Source organism: Misgurnus anguillicaudatus, chromosome 24 (assembly GCF_027580225.2).
Source record: "Misgurnus anguillicaudatus chromosome 24, ASM2758022v2, whole genome shotgun sequence".
Lineage (NCBI taxonomy): Eukaryota > Metazoa > Chordata > Actinopteri > Cypriniformes > Cobitidae > Misgurnus > Misgurnus anguillicaudatus.
The window spans coordinates 9,515,397-9,541,721 of record NC_073360.2 but is presented as its reverse complement, the minus strand read 5'-3'; the positions used below and the strand labels follow the sequence as shown (position 1 = coordinate 9,541,721).

Genomic DNA, 26,325 nt, shown 5'->3' with positions numbered 1-26,325 from the left:
CCTGATAGCTAAAAGGTTCATGTCTTTTCTTAATGAACTTGTTTGAACTTACTTACATTTGCTGTATGCATGTCATTAGGGATGGGCAATATGGCCTAAAATCCATATTGCGTTATACATTGCAGCCTCTTGCGATAGCGATATGCATTGCGATATCATATTTTCAATAGACTCGTTTCAGAACAGGTTATATAGACCCTTACAAAAGCCAGATTAGTCTTGTTACCTCTCTTAGCTGGAACTTTTTCCTGATACACAGTATATAATATACTGCATGTTTCACAATTACGACCATAATGCCAATTTCGCGCGTGGAGCAGGAATTAACTTATGTAACTTATGGCTTAAATCCAAATAATAGATGTTGCATTGGTCTTTTTCACGAGTTCCGATGTTTCGCTGACGCTTTCATCCATGTTTATTCGGCTGCAGCTCGTGGCTCTAAAGTTCGCGGGTAGATTGTGTCATCAACACGCATTATCGCGATAGTGCAATAGATTTAAAATCTCTATCGTATGCCAATTTTCTATCGTTTATATTGCATATCGTTTATATTGCCCATCCCTACATGTCATTTCTTTTTCATTGCCACGTTGAGTCAGACAATAGAAAGGTAATTAGGCACTGATGTCAGCCTGCCATTCATAGCATATCTAAATATCACACTGGCCATTAAGAGACATTGAGAATGTGTATGAGCTGCATATGGGTGGGGGTACTATGATCGTTTTCAGTCCCAAAGGCATAAAGCATCCCATCCCAGTAATATTTCCAATAAATGTGAATGCCTCCAATTTGCCGCTACAGTGAAAACTGCACCACAGTTACCCATCCCTGCTTTCATAATGATGTCGAGTATAACGCACATCTCTCTCAGAGAGCAATAATGTCAGATGGCGTTTGAATAACTATGCATATCTATGCGCAGGCAATATCACGACTGCTCAGTATTAATGCTGGTTTTAGTGGTTTCGATATTTTCAGATTATTCTTTTTGTGGAGTTAAAGATATTACGCTTTAATATAAACACTGAAAATGTGCTGTGTTTTTAACGATTTTAACTGGACCGTTACATTTACTTACAAATACAATTTACTTTTGATAAATGCATTGAATTTGGATGTTAGCATATTTAGGTTACCTGGCGATACGCTGTAATATTGTATTTCTCCAGTGACCTTAAAAATCGTAAAAGGTATTCTATATAGTCTTTGAATATGTTCAACCTCTATAAAGCCACTTGAATAAGACTCAAAGTCATTGTACAGCCTCATTTACATAAATTAAGACATGAAGAACAAAGGAAACAGTTTCGCACAAGGAAAATGCTGCTATCTTTACAGCAAGGCAACAGTGGGAAATGTAATTTATGCAAATGAGGGAAACAGATAAAGCTGCTTTTGTCTAACAACTCTATCTATCTTATAGCTAAATTTATCTGCGCAGCTAATACCAAGGTTTGAGACAATAGTATTTGAAATATTTTGTTTCCATCCAATTGTGTTAGAGAACACAGAGCTGGTGCTGGTATAGTGGTCTGATTTGAAGAGATGCGCACATTTCATTCAGGGATATTTATGATGTTTTGTTTGTAATGATAATTCATCCTCAGTCATAGTTTTCATTGGTAAGTAACATCAAAGAGTTTTTAATAAAAGTCTCACAGCTGAGCAGAAAGCGATTTCATTTTGGCTGTAGAAAGGAAGACTGATAGCTTTCGAAGAATATTTTTGAAGAAATCTGTACAGCAAATTTCACTTTATAGTTAATCACTTGTGTCACCTGACTAATTAGTGTTTCATTTTGTGTATTTTCAGCAGGGTCTAAGGAGAAAGATTGCAGCACAGTCTCCTGCTTACAATCCCAAGCAGAATGGCCTCTCCTGTGGCGCATCAGGATCTGACTTCAAGCGCCCCCGCATGGAACCCAACTCCTTTCGACCCGTTTCCTGTGCTCTGGCTTCGGGACAGGCCCAAAGCTTGGTTAGGGATTCTTCCCAGGGTAACATGCTTAGAAAGAAGGACACTTTCATGATGCCTCACGGAATTGGCAACGATCTCTTTAACACAACTCTGAGGGATATGAAGAAGGAGCCAACTGAAGTTCAGACATGCAGCCAGTCATTGACGGATCCAGTTACGCTTACGTTTGACTTCAAAGACGAAGGAAGCGGACAGATTGATCCTGAGCTCCAGGACTTGTTTGATGAACTCACTAAGTCAGTGCCGTCACTTAATGATCTGGAACTGGAAAAGATGCTAAAGCAAGACACTGACTTTGGTCTGGATCTGGGTCGACCCAGTTCAGCTGGTGCAGCTCCTCCTTGCATTCATCTAGATAAGCCAATTAAGACGGAGTACTTGCCAGATTTTACCCAGGCATCTGGTGGCTGTTCGCAGCTCAGACCAGCATCTGCCGGGCCTTCCTTTTCTATGGCTAACACAACTTTATCCACCTCATCCATATCTTCGGGTCAGCTGAATCATGGACAGTCTACGGGAGGTCCTCCTTCTAGAGGACTTCCAGTGTGGCCGGAAATGTCACATGCTGAGCAGCTAAAGCAAATGGCTGCCAACCAACAGCAGCCCAACACTATGCTTTACAGCCATCAACAGACTCAAGTCGGAGGGGTTAGGAACTGGTCTTCTTCCTCCTTGGGTGTTCACCAGACCCCTACCTCTTTCAATCAGGAGACCATTCCCAGTACCGCTTCTCTTTCCCAGCGAAGAATCATTGCTCAGAGTGCCGGACAGGCCAAAAACATGCCCAGCTGCTTTCTCAAGCCCAATGGATACAACACCTCCCATCACCTCGACACAAAGGCTCTAAGCACTAAAACCCTGGTCCATTTCAACACTAAAGTTCCACCTTCATCTACAGGTCAACCAATGCCTCTTATGACAGTTCCACCAAACAAACAGCAGCCTCAGCCATCAACAACAGGGCAGGGTATACACTTTCAGAACTGCCAACTGCCCATCCAGTCATCTCCCTGCCTGCAAGCTAAGCCCAATAGCCAAAGGCCTCCTCTTAACCAGCATGGTACTGGAATGGGTTTGAGAACGGCACAGCAAAGACAGGTAGGATGCCGGTTTTTGCTTTTTATAATTAAATAACATCTAGAAGCCAACCTTTTATGCCTTCAGATTTTAGCATAGCATGCTTCTGCTCACTGGTTTTGTTACAAGCAAAAAAAAGTATCTGACCATTAAGAAAACATCTTTCTATTAATCTGTTGTGCAATCCATCTGTCTTTTAATGCAAGATCACACAATAGTCCCTTTCACAGATACAGTCTTTACTGGTAATTTGCTGGTAAATTGCAGTTAACAGGTCATGTGTGAACAGAACCTTTCTGGTAAATCAGTGCTGATTTACCGGCATTTAGAATGGACGACGTCAGACCGCGCCGACAGCTTCGGGTCAATCATAACGTTTTGATACAGATGACACATTTACCCCCGCACTGTTTCCACGCACCTGCTGCTTAAAAGTCAAGCTCACCTGAAGTAAAATTCCACATTTCTTGACCAAAGTTGTTTAAAACAGCTTACCATCTATTTGCCGAATTGCCGACGTCCTTAGCACGCCTTCTGTGAAGCATAATGTGCAAACAGTACTGTTGTTTTAAGGGACATTCCAATTTTTTTTGAAAATATGCTCATTTCCAGCTCCCCTAGAGTTAAACATTTGATACTCACTGTTTTGGAATCCATTCAGATGATCTCCGGGTCTGACGCTAGCACTTTTAGCATAGCACAATCCATTGTGATATTAATCCATCCAGTGATATTACGCACTGCCCGAAAATAGTCCCCTGCTATTGAAAGTAACCAAGGGGACTATTTTTGGGCAGTGCGTAATATCACTACGCCTGCTGAAGCCATGTTACAGCAGCAAAGTCATTGATTATTACGCAAGTTTGAGAGTATACTTCCTAGCCATATCTGCTTAGAAAATTGCAACTTTTAATTTTCTGTCGATCTTAGTACACAATGTCACTACAGAAGAGTCAAGTTTTAAATAGTAAAAATATCGAAACTCTTTGTTAATTTTTTAGCGCGATGCTAGGTCTAATCAGATTCAATGGATTGCGCTAAGCTATGCTAAAAGTGCTAGCGCCAGACCCGGAGATCAGCTGAATGAATTCCAAAACGTTAAAAATCATATTTAACTCTAAGGGAGCTGAAAAATTTGCATATTTAAAAAAAAGTGGAATGTCCTTAAGACGCAGGTTCCGTTTGACGTCGCCTAATGCAATGTTGTTTGGTCATGAGCAACTTCTCGACTGTCAGCGTTTGCACAGATGTGAAAACAACAAAATTTGGACTGTGGATATAAAGTCATAACCCGCCATTGTTTACAAATACAACACTGTGCTCGCCACGCGCCACAGGTAACTTCCGCTTTCTCATCAGGTTTATTGGTATTTTGATACTGATTTGTGAGTGATATCTTACTGGTAAAAAGACAGAACATCACTGTGTGTGTGAACAACACATTTTTGTATATATTGGTAAATTCATTCTGGTAAATTTATGGTAATTTACCGAAATTACTGTGTGAAATAGGCTATTTGTGTGACCATACTTGTGTGATATCAGAAAATTGTCGAAGTATCCCAAACAAAGACAACTTCAAATTGCTCAAAATGTTTTAACACCATCACATTTATATTGTGCAGAGCTGGTTGTTCTTGAAAAAGTAGAGTTGTAGTATCAAAATCATACACAATGCTTTTTATCCACCTGTCAGCCTGTTACGTTTGCCAGACTGTTTGCCAAGTGCTTAACCATCGCTGCAGCCCTGAATATTTTGTGATTATTTTTGTGTGCCGGTGATTATATAATGCCCTCAAATTATATATATCCCCATAAAGTGCTACAACAGAAGCCCAACTTGCCGGCGTACGGTGGATTAACATGTCAAACATCTTATTTCTCCAGCTGTCACAGTCGCTTGAAATTAGGCATAGATGCGCACCATGGGATTCACTAATTGGAGGTTATTAGCTGCAAGGGATAAGTTGTGGAAAGTGACATTAATCTGCTTAACCAGTGCCAGAGGTTGAAACACTGATTCGTTATGATCAGGGAGCTTTAGGACACCTCCCCCTTTTTCAGTTTCATAAACAGTATATTTTGGCTCTCATTGTGAGAATTTATGATAACAGAAGCCACGCAAGATGAGTCGCCGGCACCCAGTTCAAAACAGTTCAGACAGGTGGGTGAGAGTGAAAGCACAGGTTTGATTTTAAGACAAAGGTGTTGTTCAGAATGCTGCTGATGCATACTCAACACACAAGCACAGTTCCTCTCTCTATTTATTTGAAATTTGATTTCTTTGCTTTTGTTCATTTTAAATTTTAACAAATTGCAGGGAAATGGACAAAAATTTTTACTTCAGGAAACTTCTGTGTATATAAATATTAAATGACCCAGTTTAGTCATGAAACTCTGGAGCCGCAGGCTGATAGTGTCTTAGTCCTGCGAACCGCCAGCCAATCTGCTTGCACATCAGGGGCTTCATTTATAAAATCTACGAACGTACATAATCATAAGATTAAATTTAGAATGGTTTCTAAGCAACATTTTATAAATGATTCATCAAACTGATTGGTTTTAAGGTAAACCATATTAATGACGACGCATTTAAATAGTCCTGTTGGCGTGCTATAAACTGGGGCAGCGTGTTATCAGAGCTTGAACAATCATCCGCCTCCACCCCAATCTTTTCCAGCAGAATTGCAGCAGCATTGTTTGCCTGCTTACTGCAGCATGTGTATTATATACAGTACTCCTGTATAGCTCAGTTGTAGAGCATTGCGTTAGCAGCGCAAAAGGTGGTGGGTTCAAACCCAGGGAACACATGTACTGAAAAAAAAATGTATAGCTTGTAGTGCACTGTAAGTTGCTTTGGATAAAAGCGTCTGCCAAATACATAAATGCAAGTGCAATTATAGGGTTCCCACTTTATAAGTACTACTAATCAGTGATTACTACAGTCAGGTTCAAACTAGGGTCAATCGGGGTCAAAAGGTGGGCGGGTCTCTTGGCAGAGATGCTCGACAGATGTGCGACAGCATGCATTGCATCGGGAAAGCAACATTCCCAATAATAAAGCCTTACATTTCTATTTTATATCACTCAAAACTTACTTGACTGTGGTTTAACAACAGAATAAATGGTGTCAATTAAGCATTAAACTTTTTTTTCTTGTTCACAGAAAAATGACCTTCATAATTCTAGCGTGTTTTTCCATGCATCAATAATGCAGATGATTCAGATACATTAAACTAACAACTTACATGAATCTGTTTTGACATTTGTGAGAAATGGTTGTAATTGTAGAGATAATGCAGTGTTGATGGGGTTAAGTATGCAGCTAGCCAGAATGTCTGTTCCAACAGGGAATGGAAAGTCTTCCCACACTGTACTGAATTAGTAATACCGTGGAAAGAAAAGTTCAGAAATGGTGCCACAATCCCACCAGAACCCTCGAGATCTTTGGTTCGGTGTGAATTTTTCTGGGTGAGATGCACAAGTTGCAAGTAAACAGGCTGAGATGTTGAGTCTACCTCTTGTTTCCTTATTCTCACTGCCTGCTTAGTAGTTGTGCGCCTAATGTGCACTCACACTATTTAAAGAGCACCAATTATCCGATTCACGGTTTTACATTTCCTGTGGTGTGTAAGTGTGTATTAGTTCATGTTAATGATATGCAAACCCCAAAGTAAATGATGACACGAGCTATAGTCTCCAACGTAAATCTCTTGGACTACAACAAACACAGAGATTGTAGGGGCAAAAGTTTACTTCCTGGGTCCGACATTATCATAATTCCTCCCGCTTGGACTCACAGTCTGTAAGTTAACTCCAGTTAGCATTGCATTGTGAGCGAATTGATGAGTTTTGTACATAAATCAGTGCGTTTCAGGAAGAGAGTGAAATCTGGAGCTACAAAAATGTACAGTATGTGGAAAATAATGTGTTTTTTAACCATAAATCACACAAACACATTGTATTATAACAAATACACAAAATAACCTTATTTTTGGCAATGAAATAGGTGCCCTTTAAATTAAACCGCACCTAAGCACGTTTGACCCCCAAAGCCTGGTTTGTTTGACTAGTGTGAGCGCTCCCGTACCATGCCTGGGGGTGGTTTGGTTAGTTGCATCCTGGCCTGTTGTAAAGGTTGGCTCGGGGAGTGGTTTACTTGGTCTCGGGTGTAGAACGCACAAACGCAGAATGTGTGAGCGCAAAATCGTGCCAAAGCGTGGTTTTAAAGGCAAGACATCAGTTGGGCGACAGTCATTAAAGGTCCTCTGCTTTTATAAAAAACTTCTGATGGGTGCAGCAGCTATGTGAACGTCTAAAGGCCGGGGTATACCTTTTTTCCACGTCCACGCAGCTTTCCAAGTATACTCCCTGCGCTAATGGCTGCGGCCGCTTTTGACACTATACGCAATACAAATGATTTCTTATTCAAATTATTACTCTACCAGGCCGTCGGGGCAACACTGATTTGGTGACATTTACAGTACATAAAAACATTAGGATAGGTGAAGAAAAGTAGCCGAGCCACCATTGCAAACACATAGAACAAACAACAAGACAACAAAGAACAAGAATCAAACATTATGGTAACGAACATGCTACACAGCTTTCTGTTCTTGGAAAAAGTAAAAATGAAAGAAGAAGAACGATAGTGTGTGTGCAAATGCTGTCTATTTCCTTTGTATAATTGTTTGTAGTGAAGTGTCCTTTCTAAATATTTTCACGCGCATGCGCTGTTGTACGCACGGCCTCAAATTTTGGGCTGCACGCGGACGGTTCGTGCAGACCTCTCTAGTACAAGGAAATGTCAGAGCCGTGTGTATTACAAGCTCATGTGAGAGGAAGAGTCTGAATCATGCGCATTACAAGTTCAGGTGCTGGAAGGAGTCCATGCTGTGCACATTCAGATCCAAGCAAGAGTCCAAGATGAGCGGATTAAATCCAGGTGCGTACGATAAGGAATCCGCCCGGGTTACAACCTCTCTTGCGCAAAGTGAAGCCCAAAAACCCTCTCATGCGAGGAAAAGCACGCAATGCGCATGTTAATGTAAACTTTGATGATAATAATAATAACTATCGGCAACTATCGTCATGAAAGCCTGCTATTGGCGATATGTCTGGCGATCATTAAGCTCGTTTACATGCACACCAATAATGCGATTATAATGGGATTTTGGCAATACTGCGATAATACTTTACCTCATGTAAACGCAATAATTCGATAAAATAATGCGATTAAGCTCATAATCGCAGTAAGTATAATCGCATTAAAAGAGGTGGCGTATGCCGTTTATTAACGCAGTATGTGTCCATGTAAACGCTTTAATCGCATTTATACCGCACTAACTGAAGTGCGCGTGTGTTTTAGTCACGCACCTTAACCACAAATTCGTTTTAAACTTGACATTAGGAAGTTTTACATGAACTCTGCCAACACGACTCGCTGTCAACAGTCTGTCTTCATTCAGAAACAGCTCAAATAACACGATAGCAGTGTATAAAAGCTTTAAGGGACATTATAACGATAATTATAACGATAAATATATTAGTGACCACATCATAATGATAACTTCATGCTAATTCGCTCAACGAGCGCAGCATTACGTAATGTTGGATATTTCTTGTAATAAAAACTTTTTTGCAATTGTTTACATGTCACTGAATATGTACATATGCTGTTCTTGTTGCATTTACACAGCGGGAAACCAGCAGATGTCCTCAACGCGCTGCGTTTCACGTAACTATACAATGAATGTAGTAGTTTGTGTATATCTTACCTTTTGGCGTAGTCAGTGTGGTAGAAAAAATTCACAGCAACTGCATCAGCGCTGGATACCTGAGGTAATTTTATGTTATAGACCTCAGAAATGAATGAGCTTTCTACTGCATTTTAAGTGCGCGTGCACTTCAAGTTCAAATAGATTTGATTGGCTGTCAATGGTTTATCGTTCATCATGTGCCAAAATCGCTATCGTTATAGTTGTTGTGTGAACTCTGCTATTATCTTTAATATAAAACGATTTTTAAAACTATATTTTTATATCGTTTTAATGTGAACGCCCTTTACAGGCACTGTCATATTTATATCTTCATCACGGCACCGGATAATGAAATACATTTATAACAACGTGTTTGTCATTTAACGTAAGTAAATTAAAGGCGGAGTCCACAATGTTTGAAAAACGCTTTGGAAAATTAGACGGGCCGACTACCAAAACACACTTATAGCCAATCAAATCAAATCAAATGCCGGGTTGCGTATGTGTGGGGCGGGTCTATCAACAGAAGGTCCAGATTCTATTGGGGTAGGGGCGTGTTTGTTTAGGTGATTTCAAATATCAACATTGGCTTTCAAACATCATGGACTCCGCCTTTAAAACAGTGGACCATATATGTGAGTTTATCATTTGTCATTGGGCTATGTGTGAAAAATCCGAAAATAAAAACTGCATGTAAACCGGAGTGAAGAGGTTAGCTCCAGTCATGTAAACATCTTACTGCGATTAAGACCTTACTCGCACTATTGGAAATAATCGCATTATTGGTGTGCATGTAAACGAGCTGATTGATGCATGATACTATTGTCTATCGGCACAAGCCTAGTCCCCACCTGGTAGTGCCTTTGATATCAGGGGTTGACATAAGTTGAGTGAAGATCTTTTTTGCCTGTAGAGAAACAAGTGTAACATTCACTACATTAAATTGAAAATAAAATTTCAGACAGCATGATATATCACTGAGAGACCTAAGCACCTCAAAAACATAATACACTGATTTAAGTGGTTTTTCGCAGACTAGCGAATTTCTGGAGAAATAATTATAGTATTTCTGGCACTAGTATGAGTCTGTTTAACTGTGCATCTGAAAGTTGTAATACTAATGCAATACATGAGCTGAAATTTGCAGAAACTTGCACTTTAATGATGTGGTTGAGTGCTAAAGTGTTATGATGAGTGTCCTTTACTATTTTTTTATGTGGTAGCTAGGGTATTGTTAGGTGATTAGGTGATACTATCCCTACTACGGGTCCCTGAATCCCTTCTTCAATAATACATTTTTTGTCCGTTTTATCCAAAGAATGAATTATTGACATCCTTGTTTTTTTTTCAAGAAAAGTAAAGATGCTAGAAAAGTGAACATGATTGTTGATATAATGAATAGATATTGCTCGTGTTTTTCCTCAGATTTTGTTTGTTCTGCATTGAAATCTGTAACCCCAAGTACGATTGCCCTTGATACACTGCAAAAAATGATTTTCAAGAAATTAAAATTCTTAGTATTTTGTCTTGTTTTCAGTAAAAACATCTAAAAATTCTTAAATCAAGATGTTTTTTTCTTGATGAGCAAAACGACCCAAGAAAATAAGTCTACTTTTTAGACCAAAAATATCAAATTTAAGTGATTTTGTGTGTAAAACAAGCCAAAAAATCTACCAATGGAGTAAGCAAAAAATCTTGAACATTTTTCTTAAACATTAATTTCAAGAAAAATTTGCTTACCCCATTGGCAGATTTTTTTTGCTTGTTTTATGCACAAAATCACTTGAATTTGATATTTTTGGTCGTTTGTGTCTTGATTGAAGAATTTTTTTATATTTTTACTAGGGCCGGGACTTTAACGTGTTAATTAAGATTAATTAATTACACAAAAAATAACGCGTTAAACATTTTTAACGCATTTTAATCACACTTATTTTTGCACCCCGTAACATTTCTCATTGGATTCGGCGATTTCGGCGGACCGATTATACTGGAGCACCAACTAGCGTTCATGACTTCAGACAGCAACACACCACAGTGAAAATGAACGAAGAAGCTGATGAGATCGCTTTGGTTGGCCCCGTGGATGGGAAATTTTTGTATAAAAAAAGAACGGATGGAAGCGTCGATAAGAGCATGGTTGTGTGTAAGCTATGCAACAAGGAATTCACATATCACACAGCACATCGAGCCTCAAGTATCATCTCAATGCAAAACATATAGCAGCTAGCGTGGACATTAGCCCGACTCCGAGTACGACTTGGTTGAACAAAAATAAACAATATTTTGTTGCTTAAGCTTATGTATTCAGTCATTATTCATGGTATACTAAAAATCCATGTGAAAAAATAACTTCTCAATGTTCTCAGCTCAAATATAAATATGTGATTAAAATGTGATTAATTTCAATTAATTAATTACAAAGCCTCTAATTAATTAGATTAATTTTTTAATCGAGTCCCGGCCCTAATTTTTACTGAAAACAAAACAAAAATACTAATTAAGAAAGTCATTTTTTGCAGTGTACCAACTGTTTGATTTATAGTTTTGATCACAGTTTGACACTTGGGTTTCCTCACACCTGAAAACGCTGCTCATAGCTACACTTGAACTCCCCATGCGAGTGGGTGAGGTTTGGGGTATTCGGCTGGGGGTTGGGGTGCCAGGTCGTTGTAGCTGCGCTATGAGTTGAGCCTATGATTCCTGGGAAAGTGATCCGAGGCCAAGTCCAGATGCCGAGCTGCTCCCTAGGGAGGGCGTCCTGCCTCCAGTCCACAGGAAATGCTGTGAGAGAGCAGTGGGGCCCAGGGCCTGGAGTTCTGTCAACTGCTTGTAATGCTGGTGGAATGGGAGCCTAAATCACATCTCTCCTTTATGGACTCGTTGGACACATGTGGTATTCATTTAACGATGCACTGGTGAAGAACGAGAAGGAAAAAACGATGGAAAACAGCTTTATGACACATCGGGATCACAAAGAGTGGATTACAGAGACAGCCGTACTAACGAGACTCTCGCTCTCCCACATAACAAAGGGTTTGACTGAGGCTGCCGATTTCCAGTGAATGTGAACACAAGCTGGCTTTGTGGTCAGAACTTATAAGAATGGTCTGATTTTCTCACGGTATGTCCTGATGGAGTAATGAGAAGAACAAAATGCAAATAAATGATTCCTTTTTTCTGCACGTAGTCATTACAACAATGTGACACTATCTGTAAAATGGTAGCATGTATGGAATGTGGTGAGGTTTTACAGAATCAGTATTTGCAAAGGCAGGCATCATTTTGACTTTCTTATGGCTAGGGACTTTATAAACAGACATTGCCAGAGGCTTTTGACTTGGGCCAGTATGCAACCGTATAGCAACAGCCGAGCAACGCTCCTGCAGGCACCCATTGCACCCTAGCACTAGCAATGCATAGGAAACTCATAAAGGCAACCGTTTACAATCCAGGTTTTGTTATTCCAATCTATTTTTGCTTAGACTCATCTTGACATTGTGAAAGGAGGTAAACTGAGCTCTGGACATAATAACTCAAAGCTCACTCATTAATTATCAGACCCCCTACAGCTGAATTATTAGACGAACTACAAGCTCTATTTAGAAACTGTCAGTGTCTCTTTAGAGAGTTTTTCTCAATAGTGTCCATCACTATAGTGCATACTTTTATACTATTCCTTCTCTGTGGTCTACCAATCCATGGAATTCTTCCCATGGCTAAGGATTCTCCATCACTGTTTTCATTTCATCCCAAGCGAAGACATCTGTTCTCAAATTAATAGCCTTGCGTAACGCGGTGGCTTCTTCAGTAAAGTCTTTTCTTGCTCTGGGAAATGTTTGGTGTCAACACTGTGATTGACACTGTGTACACAGCGTGTGTTTGGCTTCTCGAGCTGACGTGTTCTCAAAGAACGATTACTGGGGACTGAAGCTTACAGCTTCTCCTGCTTGGCAGTTTGATTCTTCCTTAGGTTTCTCACATTCTGGTTTGTTTATGAGTATTTCTGTTTACTTAAGCTATTTTACAATCGTGTATAATTTTTTATGTCCAATTCCAATATTTTCATTAAATCAATGAGCTTGTTATTATCATCTCTAGAGCATATATTCTAGAAAACGCATCAATGCATTGCAAATGTGTGCTTAAAAAGGACATATCATGAAAATCTGACTTTTTCCATGTTTAAGTGCTATAATTTGGTCCCCAGTGTAGGGCCCTATAAAATCTTATTTTTTACCAAATTCCGTTTTCTCCGTTTTAATTTTTGCAAATTCCGTTTTATCCGTTTTAATTTTTGGCAATTATATTTTTTACCCTTTACTTTTATTTTAGTCATAAAAAGAGTGTCCCTTTAATGTTAATGATTAAAATGTAAAGGATTTGGGGAAAAACTGGATAACAGGATTACTTAATGACACTAAAAGATGCATTTACACACGCACATACACACGCACACGTGCACGCGCGCACACACACACACCTCAATTCAATGCTTTGTTTTTTAGTGTTGTTGCAGGAGGCTACAACAAGGTGTTAAAGCAGTGGTGCCTTCAGAAGTGCCTTAAACACATCAAATCCAGCGGAACGCGATCCATATTTTATACACAATCGCTTGAAATGCATATAACTTTACAAACATACACAGGATAGTGATCTGACGTAGGACAGCATGAGAACGCAGCTCTTTGCATGTGCGAGCGAAAGAGAGACAGAGAGCGGCGCCGTGATGCAGATGATTATATTTTAAATGCGAGGGATAGTTAGTTTGCCTCAGCTCGCTTGAAATGCATAAAACTGAACAAATACATGAGGATTTATGTTCGCACTTCGGACAGATGCGTGAGCTCGTGCACGTGAAAGAGGTACAGTGAGACTGACGTGGATGAGAGAGTGCATGTATCTTTGCGCTCACCGTGAACAGAGTATTGACAAAACTTCCAAAATAACAGTTCTCCGGTCACATAAAAGTCATTTCTTAATTTTTTCGCTGACAAAAGCAGAGTCGTAGAGAGCCGCTTCGCCATGGTTTCAGTGTTTTGGAGGGGGTCTGAAACGACGGGAGGGGGCGTGTCGCCCAGATTTACTTCCCCCGGTCTGCATTTCCTCCAGAAATACGTTCGTCTCCCACACAAAAACATAATTTTATTTAAAATATGTAAAATTCCGCAAAATTCCGCGTTAATACTAGATTCCGTGTTAATTAGCCAATTCCGCCATTCCGTCCGCGATTCCGTGATAGCGGAAATTATAGGGCCCTACCAGTGCTTGTATCATCTTAGAAAACATGAAAAAGATCAACCCAGGAACTTAGTTTTGGTAAACCATTCTCTGTAAGCATGTGAAAAAATAGGTCATTGAAATTTTGCTCCCCCTGTGATGTCAGAAGGGGATAATACCGCCCCTTAATTTACACTATCCAACCATGGCACTGTCATTTAGTGCAGAGATCAACTCATTTGCATTTTAAAGGACACACCCAAAACGGCAAATTTTTGCTCACACCTACAAAGCGGCAATTTTAACATGCTATAATAAATGAACTATATGGCATTTTGAGCTAAAACTTCACATATGTACTCTGGAGATACTAAAGATTTATTTGACATTTAAAAAATTCTTGTGAAATGTCCCCTTTAAAGGATTACTCCACTTTCATTTACACACCCCCATGCCATCCAAGATGTTTATGTCTTTCATTGTTCGGTCAAAAAGTAATTAAATTTTTTGAGGAAAACATTCCAGGATTTTCTCCATATAGTGGCGCTTTTCCATTGCATACTGTAGTACCCCACGGGTTGGGTCGGGTGAGCTTACTTTTGGGGGCTTTTCCACTGGGTACAGTACGTAGTCCCTGAAACTTTTTTTTAATACCTCGTGAGGGGTTCCAATTGATAATAACTACATGACTTGAAAACACTGTAGATCACTGATTGGTCTGAGAGAATCATCACTTCCAGTGTCATTGCTAACGCAAGATTAGCTTTACCTTCGTGCATACGCTGTCTCGAGCAAACATGTTGTCCTCTGTGCTTTGTTGTAAGTTCCCAAACTCCCTATTGGTGGTAAAAAAACATCCACAGGTTGAGAATCAGGAACCCCATACCAGTGTTTTCCTTCAGTTTGTAGCGGCACATCCACGACTAGGAGTGTCACGATTCTCCAAATCCGTGATTCTATTACATTTTCGATTGAATTCGATTCTCGGTTTTTACATAGTTTTTTTTTTAAAGCACAAAAAATACCATTTTTAGGCTAGACATTTATGAAATATAATATCTGACCTTGAACCCGAGGTGTTCAGCTGAGGGCGGGAGGCGCTTGCTGTTTTTTTGTTTCCGATGTAAAGAGCAGCTCTGCCATGCTATCTTTTGACTGGCTGTAGCTAGCTAAGTTAGAGGAAGTTGACTCGCAGCACTCAACTTTTTTTTCCACTTGGCAATCCGACTTCGGATTGTGACTTCGAAGTTGTGACTTAATTTCGATCGATTTGATGATACAAGGCAAATTCAGGGCTCGAAATTGCGACCATTTTGGTCGCATATGCGACCGAAATTTAATCTGTGCGACCTTAAAATATATTTGGGAGCATATGTGCGACTGCCCATTTTGTTGTGACGCGAGTTGATTGTGATCCTGCGTGCTGGCGCTGTCCCAGGTTCAGTGTTCTCTCCAACGATACATATTAACCAATCAAATTTCACCATTGCGTTTAATGAAGACCGCAGATTGGCTAATATGAGCGCCAGTCATTCCTTGTTGCTGTGAAGCGCGGAAATGTGAAAAGACGAACGCGTCGCGAGCATGACGAGAGCGAGCCGATTACAGCCAAGGTTATTACTGTATTTTTTGAGAACGATCAGGATTCAAATGTAACTCCACCACCGGAATATACGAGTTGACGTTAAACCTTTCAGAGAGAGTGGCTTAAAGATTTCGAGTGTCTCCGCTATGAAAATGTAACTTACTGTGTTTACTGTAAATCCTGTAAAACGGCGTTAATGGCGGAATCAAAACATTTTAAGCGCCAGACGTACCTTGCTTAAACATGGCGAAAGTGCCAAAAACACAAGACGTGTCATGACAAATGTGTTTATTATTGATGGAGACACCGACCTGTCTGTCAAAGTGTGTTTGATGGTGTATGTGCGCATGCGCTGGTGAATGGACATTCGACAAACATCCTTGTGGTCCATGTTGCTGTGGAATACGACAATGCTGATGGTATGTTTTTTTTTTTTTAAACATTGCCTTTTTGGTAGTAAAAGCATCCTGGTAATGCAGTTATCAATACCAATATATATTAGCCTTCTATATTAGGGTCACTTTTGTCATGTCACAATTAATCAGTGTTTTACGTGTGTGCTAGATTTTCTATGTAATCTTAATCATGTTACCTGTAATTGTTAAATTATTATTGCTGCTATACTATTTCAACAGCATTTTGGTATTAATTTAGGAATTTATGCAGCAAAAAATAAAATAAAATAGAAGACCAACTTTTAAATGCTGGCCATAGGACGTGTAAAGCCCGGTGGTGGTGTTTTATTTTTAATAAAATAAATCTATTAACATTTACATTGTAGTTGTGGTGCTTTTTAATTTTTGGATGGATGCGCCTAAATTTTTGCTGGTGCTCCTAACTCTTTAAAGTTGGGAGCACCAGTGCTACCAAATAAAAAAGTTAATTTTGAGCCCTGAAATTATTGTTTTAATACGCAACAGTTTATTTGCAATGCCAGAGGAACATATTATTTAAATATATTGTTTGCCAAGGCATGTTATTTTTTATTTGCTGAAGTAAATTAAAGAGAAGGCATTAGGAGATGTCACACAATACCTTCGTTTCATTTTTTCCAGTTCTTTTCAGTGTAAGAGGGTGATTCTCTCGAAAACTTGGTTTTAAAAATGTCAAGCATGAAAATGTAAAAATTGCTTAAATTTACTTTTTTTCCTACCAGACATTGAAAAACAAAGTCTGGAGTAAATGGGAACATTAATTTAAAAACTTTTACTTATCATTTAACACTTTTTGTAACATAATTTAAAAAATTAGTCCTAAAAAATCTCATTACCGCAACAGTCAGAAAACATCAACACTGACATATTTTCAAAATGACATGACAAACCTGAAAGAACATAATTTGGAGATTCTGCACATGCATTTAAAATCAAAGTATTATGCTTCTATTAATTAAATTAACATTTAATAAGCATCTGTTGCGGTAATGATAATCAAAATGTGTAAACATTCTGACAAGACAATATTTCAAATTAACTGTAAAAAAAAATGATCTAACCTGGTAGCCATCTTGAAGTAACTGGTCCATGTGCTTGGTCACTCAAAATCAAACTTTATTAAAATTCTGTATGTGAGCTTAAACTGTTCTCAAAAAGTGTTGCGGAGGATGAGAACATCAGGCATGGACACATCATTTTCCTCATTTTTCTTCATTATTATTATACATGAATACTCAGTTCATATTTTTTCTGTCATCTAAAGTAGTCTAGCAAAACATCCATTTATTTTTTTCTTAATATTTTTGTGTTAATTTGATTAAATTACAACATAACGCATGTTCAAACACAGCCGGACACATTGCGGTAATGAGAATTTCAGCAGAAAATGAGATAAGATTTACAATTATAAATTCTTATGTTGAAATCACACATTGTGCAAGGTAGAACACAGTATTGTGTTGATTCTGATGCTTTTTAATGTTACTCTATTACACATTTTAAAGCTAAAATCATTAGTGCTGTGGTATTTCAATGGTTTCGTGAGAATCACCCAAGAAGTGTAAGTGTGGTTGGTGTGTGTGCACAATTCCGGGATAAAATGCCCATATAAGGACTCCTACTGTACTTCCTGCCTTGAAATTGCCCATAAAAATATAAAGCAAGTATCGGCGCCAGCCGAGCGCTGATGAGGGGGCGTCTGAAATACCAAGATGGGGAGATCCCATGAATGCATATATTACTCCCAGCTAGAAAATACATATAGCTTTGGTACGTTCCTTAAGTTTTAACGCGTTATAAACAAACAACTCTGTAATACAACCACTAAAACTTCAGCTATAGTGAACAACACTCTGAACAATCTTACTATATACAACAACAAAAAACGAATACCTACTGTACATATTAGCACAACACTGCTTATTTGAAGAAAAGAGGGTGAAGACCCAGAGGTAGTGTAGTTTATTTCTTTTTAATCCATTTTTGAATGTCCATGTTGAAAATAGTTAATGGAATATTATACAACTTGGAATGGTTGTAGCCTTCGTGTTTGCTTTCCGTAGTTCAAGAATATTTACATAATGTTATTAGGGTCTGGGGAACACGCTTAGTCAAGCGACCAATCAAAATTCGACCTTACCTCAAAGACCACCCTTAACTAAAATATTGCTATTTTAGCTTATTATTCATTCTAGGAAGACAATATACTAGGCAAATGTGATTTTTATTATTCAAATCCCATTCAACATTAATGGTGATCTGAGGGGGCGGGAAGTGCTGGTGAGGGGAAGACCTGAGATTGTTACATATGAATCTTTCATAGTCGAGAAGTGTTAATAAGTCACAATGCACGAAATAGCTTTAGCCCCCCTTAATGAAAAATAGTTGAAAACTCTGCCGTGTCTTCTGAGTTATAAAAGAGCAACTATCGCACACTTCCCTAAGTAAAAGTGCATTTTAGCAAAGTACAAGAACATGACAAGTAGGCCTATGAGATTAGCTGTTATTGCTTACCTCTACCCTGTGGCTAAATAAATCTGTCTTTTGCAGGCAGCAACTAGGTTGCGCCCCTTAGGATCAGTCCTTTAGGAGACCAATCAGTCATACAGTAAACCCTTTTTTGCTATTACATGCATAAAGCAACCACAACAAATCCCACTGACATCCATTTATGATCAGGGTAACTAGAAAAACTCTCAAACTGCCGTTAAAATTGATTTAAGACACAAAACTGTGTAAACTTGTGTTTATACAAGAGTTTGCAAGACAGCTTTCTAGAAAAAGTTTTTATTTATGGCAGCTTATACTAAAAATGACAGGATGTTATGAGAATATTTCACTTATTTGTAGTCCCTTGGTACCATTATGTCCCCGATATGGATGTAGTCATGGACATGCTTTCTCTGAGTGATAGAACAGTGTGGGAAAGGCTATGGAAAATCCCTATCACCACACACACAAGAAGTAACATGTGATCATGAACTGTGTAACATTAGATGCAGACATTGCCCTCTAGTGGATTAATCATCCAATCACATCAGATGTCTTTTTGTTTGATGCAGTAGCCAGTTTGAAGACATGTGAGTTATAATAATAATAAAGTGCTTTTCTTTTGTAGGGTATTTCACTTGGCCCTCGTCTACCAGCAGCTGCTCGCCCGGTAGATATTACAGCGCAGGCAGCTACACTCACTTCACAGCAGAAGAACCCAGGCCAGGACCAGAACATTCAGAGACAACTGGGCCAACAGCACAGCATTACTGATACAGTGAGCACAACCATTTGCAATGTCTTTAAAATTGCAGATTACTCTACGTGTGCTAAAAACATTTGATGTTTCCCAAGAAATCCGACCCGACAGCTCAACTTATTAATGATTATTATAGACTTACCGTTATGCGTAAGGAGACATGTAATTTAGTATAAAAAGGATTTTTTTTTTTGAAAATCAGTTGGTTTATGTAGGAACGTATTATGTATTAAAGGAATAGTCTACTCATTTTCAATATTAAAATATGTTATAACCTTAACTAAGAATTGTTGATACATCCCTCTATCATCTGTGTGCGTGCACGTAAGCGCTGGAGCGCGCTGCGACGCTTCGATAGCATTTAGCTTAGCCCCATTCATTCAATGGTACCATTTAGAGATAAAGTTAGAAGTGACCAAACACATCAACGTTTTTCCTATTTAAGACGAGTAGTTATACGAGCAAGTTTGGTGGTACAAAATAAAACGTAGCGCTTTTCTAAGTGGATTTAAAAGAGGAACTATATTTTATGGCGTAAAAGCACTTTTGGGAGTACTTCGACTCGGTGCAGTAACACCCTCCCTCTCCCATTATGAGAGGGAGAGGGGGAGCGGACTTTTCAGGCGAGTCGAGGTGCTCCCAGAAGTGCTATTGCGCCATGGAGTGTAGTTCCTCTTTTGGGTCCGCTTAGAGAAGCGCTACGTTTTATTTTGTACCACCAAACTTGCTCGTATAACTACTCGTCTTAAATAGGAAAAATGTTGATGTGTTTGGTCACTTCTAACTTTATCTCTAAATGGTACCATTGAATGAATGGGGCTAAGCTAAATGCTATCGAAGCGTCGCAGCGCGCTCCAGCGCTTACGTGCACGCACACAGATGATAGAGGGATGTATCAACAATTCTTAGTTAAGGTAATAACATATTTTAATATTGAAAATGAGTAGACTATTCCTTTAAACAAATGTGTATCAGAATTGCTCATGAAAATACTTACAGTTTATTAAACACTCTGGCTATACTGTAGGGTGGACGTACTGTGATGCTACTTTCTGAAATATTAAATTACCTACAGTATTGTATAAGAAAAAAGATCTTTGACAACATGTATGTTTTTCAAATAAATGCTATTTAATCATTTTTATTGAGCAATTCCACAACAGAAATTAATTCATGAATAAATTTGACTGTGACGACCTACCCCTGACATTGAGAAAAACAGAGAATATATTGCAATATATTGCAATATTTGGTTAAAATCTGACCCTTGCTCAATGTTTTGTTTTAAAGTTGATTTAATACAGTCACTTGTTTAAGCAAACGTTATTACAAAAATAGGTTGATGATGATATTAGAATTTAACTTTAAAAATATTAACACTTAACATTTATTATAAAACGGCCCATTCTGGTTCTTCATTCTGATTGGTTGAAACGCGTTCTAAGCCGTGATAAAATACCCCGGTAACCCCATGGTTCAGACCGCATTACATAAGTATCAATGCGCCACTGTTGCTGCGTACTGATTTATAAAAAATAAACACCACAGTCTTTAATCATATTTTAACTTTTTCTACAATTGCACAATTAATGGCGATATCCAGATAAATGACAATAAATATTGTTGAGTCATCTTGTCAATAAAGAGAAAATGCTTCTCTCCTTTTGTTCTTTAACCTCAAATCCGTATTTCCGCTTTTATCTACTGACGCATTCACTCAACACTAAAAAACACTGTGTAAGTTTTGATCAGGCTCTGAATCTGATCTCTTACAAAAGTTCTTCACAAAAATGAAATTATCTTGATTTTTTTGTTATTTGAAGGCGGATGGTCTGATCTTTCGTTTAATATTGTTTATTTAAAGAAGAAAATTTTTCTTGAAGGCATTAAACTAAAACTGTTGCTTGGGAACTGCGCTCTGTTGCAGTCACACTTGATTCTGAGGAACTACTTTGTTTGGCGAAAGAGTAATATTTGTACTAATACAATTTTATATTTGTGTTTTATTTAATGAAATCCTGCTATGCATATGAAGTAACCTTTTATAAAAGCAATAAGCCCCGCAAAGCAGTAGTGTTACAGTGCATTTTTTAACAGCTAAGGGGGTTTAAGGCACGGCGCTTTGTGTTGTGTCTAACAACGCCCCTATGCTGTTATAAAATGCACTGGTACCCCACTGCTTCTTGGGGATTATTGCTTTAATTTGTGACAACGACAGGGTCCCCTTTATGCATTTGCAGTCGGGGGGACATCAGGGGTACATTTATTCATTTATTCTTTTTGCTGTAAATTTCTTAGGACAAACTGAGCACCCAGGATCAGTTTAGTCGTCACCTAACAAGACCTCCACCGGACTACAAGCAACCATGCAATGGAGTCATACCGCAGCAGCCAGGCTTATACTCAGGTGTGGATTGTATTCTCAATTTAATATAATGTAGGAATGAAATGAAAGAAAATCAATAATTGTTACAAGTAAACACAAGTAAAACTCCTGATAAACTTTAAACTTTTTGAGGCGGTTTCCCGGACTGGGCTTATCCTAGTCCCAGACTAAAATGTGCTGCCTTTATTTTAAAACACCTTTTACTGATGTATCTTAACATATATCAGTGCCATTTTTATGTCTCAAGATTCACACCAGTATTGTTTTTGTAAGGTATGTTTGTAAAAACTATTTAAATGTCCTAATGTAACTAAGGCCTAGTCCTGGATTCATCTAAAACCCTGTATGGGAAACCACCCTATTAAAACTTAAGTTTCATCCAAATATTTAAGATAAACATCCTTGAAAATATTAGCAATGCAAGTTTGTTGGAATTTTGACAGAGAATGTTTAAACAGTATATAAATTCATCAAAACATTTTCACACTCCAATAACAGGCAATGGGTCAGACCAAAATAACCTCCAGCCCTTGTCATGCCACCTGCCCAATGGACGGTCTACCAAGATGGCGCCCAATTCAGATGAGCGAAGGTTTCCCATTGGACAAGAATCAAATTCTGGATCTACGGGTGCTCAGGCTTGCACAAGCCAGCTACGACAGCAATCCAACAGCCTGGTCCAAATGGGGCTTCAGCAGAACAAATCACAGTTTCATGGGACAAACAATCCAAGTGCCACTTTTCAATCGAACACTCAGCATGCCAGGACCAGTATCAGTCAAGATGCCATATTGGGGCAAGGACTGGGTGACATAACCACCTGGGCAGCTACCGCCAAACAGGGGCTTTCCAACACAGTGACGCCCCAAAGTGACAGTCGCTTTTCCCCAAGGCCCAATCAGGTGGCACCTCACTCCAGCCTCCTACCTATAAACCCCGTGGTCAGAGGTTCTGCTCCCATATCCAGTCAGCCCAGGATACCTCCATTACCCGGAGTTACGTGTCTGAGCCAATCCACCCCGGAACAACAGGGATGCCCGACCGCATTTGCAGGGATGACCCAAAGCCCGGGAACGTATCAGAATAACCGAGCGGGGCGTCTGACCTTTGACTTCCTACAGGAGGACGATAACACGGTACCAGGGATCAATGCTGATTCTGATTTTATAGACTCTCTGCTTAAATCAGGTTCAGGCAATGATGACTGGATGAAAGACATTAACTTGGAGGAAATTCTTGGTGGTCATTCGTAAAGCATCTAAAAGAATCTAAAACCTGTCATGATAAACGTTTTCTGCTATTTGATTTCTGTTTATCTTGGTGTGAAAAACAAATGAATAACATGTACCATATTGTTGGAATGTTTCTTTATATTATCATCTAATATGTTGTAAAGTTTCATGTTTATGGTGGCCTAATGGTAGAAATTACACCCTTTGTTACACTAAATCTGTTGTGTTACTAATCCATTAACAGAAAGATTATTGTAAATTAATATGTTATGTTTGAGCCAATAAGGACTAACCAGATCCAGTACAAGGCTTGCTGGACTGAAGGGGCAGTCAGAAATTTTGGTTGGGTAGCACTTTTTTGAGTAATATGTTAATTGTTAAGATTGTTGTGGGGGTGATGCCAACACTTAATGTGTGGTTCATATGCGCGATTCGAAATTGATTAATTTGTTTAGGTTTAAACAGGTTTAAAGGTTCACATTAGTGTTTACTCAGATTACATATCAACAGATTTTCAAAAAGATCTATTTATAATAACGTTGGTATTATTTTATCCCACACTTAAAAGTTGTTAATCTGTATTCTTAGGGAATACAGGAAATATATGCTATGAATATTACAGGAAATGATCAACCTTTAGAAAGGCACAGGGCGTTTTAGGAGGTCTTGTTGGCAAAATTGTATTTATACATCTGTATCTCAGTATATGTTTTATTTCTATTTCTTTTCTATATTGCGCTTTAATTCTGTTATGAATGTGTATATCCTACCATGTCAATTTAGCCTTTGATAATAAATGACATAAATGAAAAATCTACACATTTAGACAATTCATTTCTAATATACATGGCCAATTTCCTTAATTTTGTAAAAGATGGTGACTGGCGGGAAATATACGTGGCCTAGTGGTTAACCCTTGTGCATTGTTCAAATTTACATCCTTTTGTGTTGTTAGTGAAAACATCCACTAAATTCAACAGCTATAAAAATGTATCGGATTAATATTTTTTCCAAATTGTTTTACATTGCTTTACCGATCAAAACTACCAAATCTTTACAAAAAAATCCATGATTTTACTCTTTAATTGCCAAGTTTATAAGTGGTGTCACTGACAGATTTTCAATATAAAAAGTGATTGTAACCTGGATTTTTTTTCCTTTATCACAGTCTTGGGCATGTTAAAGATTTGTAAAAACATTGGCTTAGATGCATTTTTAGTTTTGTGTAGCATCAGTTTTATTTTTTTTCTCCCTCATTTATTGTTAGTGGCTGTTTGTGCCCCATTGACTTCCATTATAACCACATTTTTGTTTGCAGAGCTATGATGCTTTTTTATCATGCATTTTTGAATGTTGGTGTTTTTTCCTTTTGCTAAGAGGTCAATTTGTAATGTTTACTGTTGATCACCATGCGGCACTATTAACCCTTTAGTAGCCCTGTCCAAAAACAAAGCTTAATTTCTGGCTTGTTCGTTGTGTTTATGGAGTATAACTCCATAATAAAAGCATATTTGTGTGTATGTGTGTGTGCGTGAAAAAATCAGATTTGCATCAGATTTCTGAACATCATCTATTATGAACAACAAAACAACTCAAATAAACCGAACAATGAACTCAATAACACACACACACACACACACACACACATACATGCACGCACGCGCACACACACACACACACACAATAATACACAATAATATGCTTTTATTATGGAGTTATACTTATTACAAGCCAGAAATTAAGCTCTGTTTTTGCATAGGCCTACTAAAAGGTTAATAGTGCCACATGGTGATCAACAGTAAAAATGACAAATTTGACCTCTTAGTAAAAGAAAAAAACACCAACATTCAAAAATGCATGATAAAAAGTCGTCATAGCTCTGCAAACAAAAACTGTAGTTATAATGGAAGTCAATGGGGCAAAAACGGCCACTAACAATAAATGAGGGAGGAAAAAAAATTAAAACTGATGCTACACAAAAACTAAAAATGCTTCAAAGCCAATGTTTTTACCAATCTTTGACATGCCCAAGACTGTGAAAAATCCCGGTTACAATCACATTTTATATTGAATATTGGTCATTTTGTGTGTGTTTTCCCCCAAATCAGTGACATCACTTATAAACTTGGCAATTAAAGAGTAAAATCATGGAATTTTTGTGAAGATTTGGTAGTTTTGATCAGTACTGAGGTTGATTAACACATTTATGAAAAAAATGGGAAAAAATATTCATCTGATACATTTTTATAGCCTTTGAATTTAGTGGATGTTTTCATCACGAAAGGGTAGTAAATTTGCCCACGGTATATCATTGAGTTTTTGAAAAGCATTTTCTTAAAATATATGTAAATATAAGATTTGACACCAAATATCATTCAATTTGCTAAAACAGAGAGAAAGTTGTAGCCAAACTAAAAGTAAAAAAAACCTTGCAGTGGATGAAAACCCCAACAACACAAAAGGGTTAAGTTGTGGTTAAAGAGTTGGGCTTGTAATCTGAGGGTTGCCAGTTTAATTCTAAAGACTGATGGGCTGTCCACACGGAGACGTGTATCACTGTATACGTATACATTTTTTATCGTATTGGCGTTTCATCCACACGGATCCGGCGTTTTGGGAGACTGAAACTGCTATTTTTTGAAACCGGGTCCTAAAGTGGATAAATCTGAAATCGACACCCTTGCGGTTTCGTGTGTACAGCCAATCCGTATATTTTGTGAAGCGAAAATGTCATCACATCACGTGTCGGAAGCGTCACACGTAACAGCACAATACAACAACAATAATGGCGGACTACGTGATTGTGTTCGTGCTACAGAAGCTACTAAAGCCTACTAGCTTTATTACAGCAAAATCTATTGCTTCTATGCAATTGTGGTGAGCAACAAGCGATAATGGACAACACCATATGTTGGTTATGCGCATGCTCAAAGTCTTCTTCTCCGTGTATAGTGTATATCTGTGGCAGAATTACAGTGCCCCATACTGGTCTGGCATATATACTACACTGCTTTCAGTCGGTTTCAGTGGTTTCGTGTGTGCGCAGATATTTCTTGAGACGACGCCATGTTTACGGATTATTTTTTTAGAACAAGGAAAAAAATGATTGGATAGGGAATGCACCGGCTTCGTGTGGACAAAGCCTGAGGTGCCCTTGAGCAAGGCACTTTACTCCCAGTTGCTCCCCAGTATGTGTGTGTACTGTACAGTACTGTATGTGTTCACTGGGATGGATTAAATGCAGAAGTCTTTGAAGTGTGGGGACCTCCCACCTCATAACCCCAATTCACTGTGATGCTTACAGTATATGCAGGTGCCAGAGTTAGATTTTGGCTTAAAAAGATTGTCTTAAAAAATGTTGAATCTTAAAATCTATAAGCAATCAAACATATGCATTTG

General features: G+C 38.4%; 1 protein-coding gene across 1 annotated transcript in view; it reads left to right on the top strand.

Moving 5' to 3' along the window:
- Positions 1–23,747, top strand: part of maml2 (mastermind like transcriptional coactivator 2) — an 88,401-nt gene extending 64,654 nt beyond the window's left edge. Inside the window, exons 3-6 of the mRNA XM_055195919.2 lie at positions 1,819–3,081; positions 19,177–19,326; positions 21,607–21,715; positions 22,193–23,747. Of these exons, the coding sequence (XP_055051894.2) occupies positions 1,819–3,081; positions 19,177–19,326; positions 21,607–21,715; positions 22,193–22,947 (2,277 nt within the window). The 3' untranslated portion in view covers positions 22,948–23,747. The remainder of the gene's footprint in view (positions 1–1,818; positions 3,082–19,176; positions 19,327–21,606; positions 21,716–22,192) is intronic.
- The last annotated feature ends 2,578 nt before the right edge of the window (positions 23,748–26,325 follow it).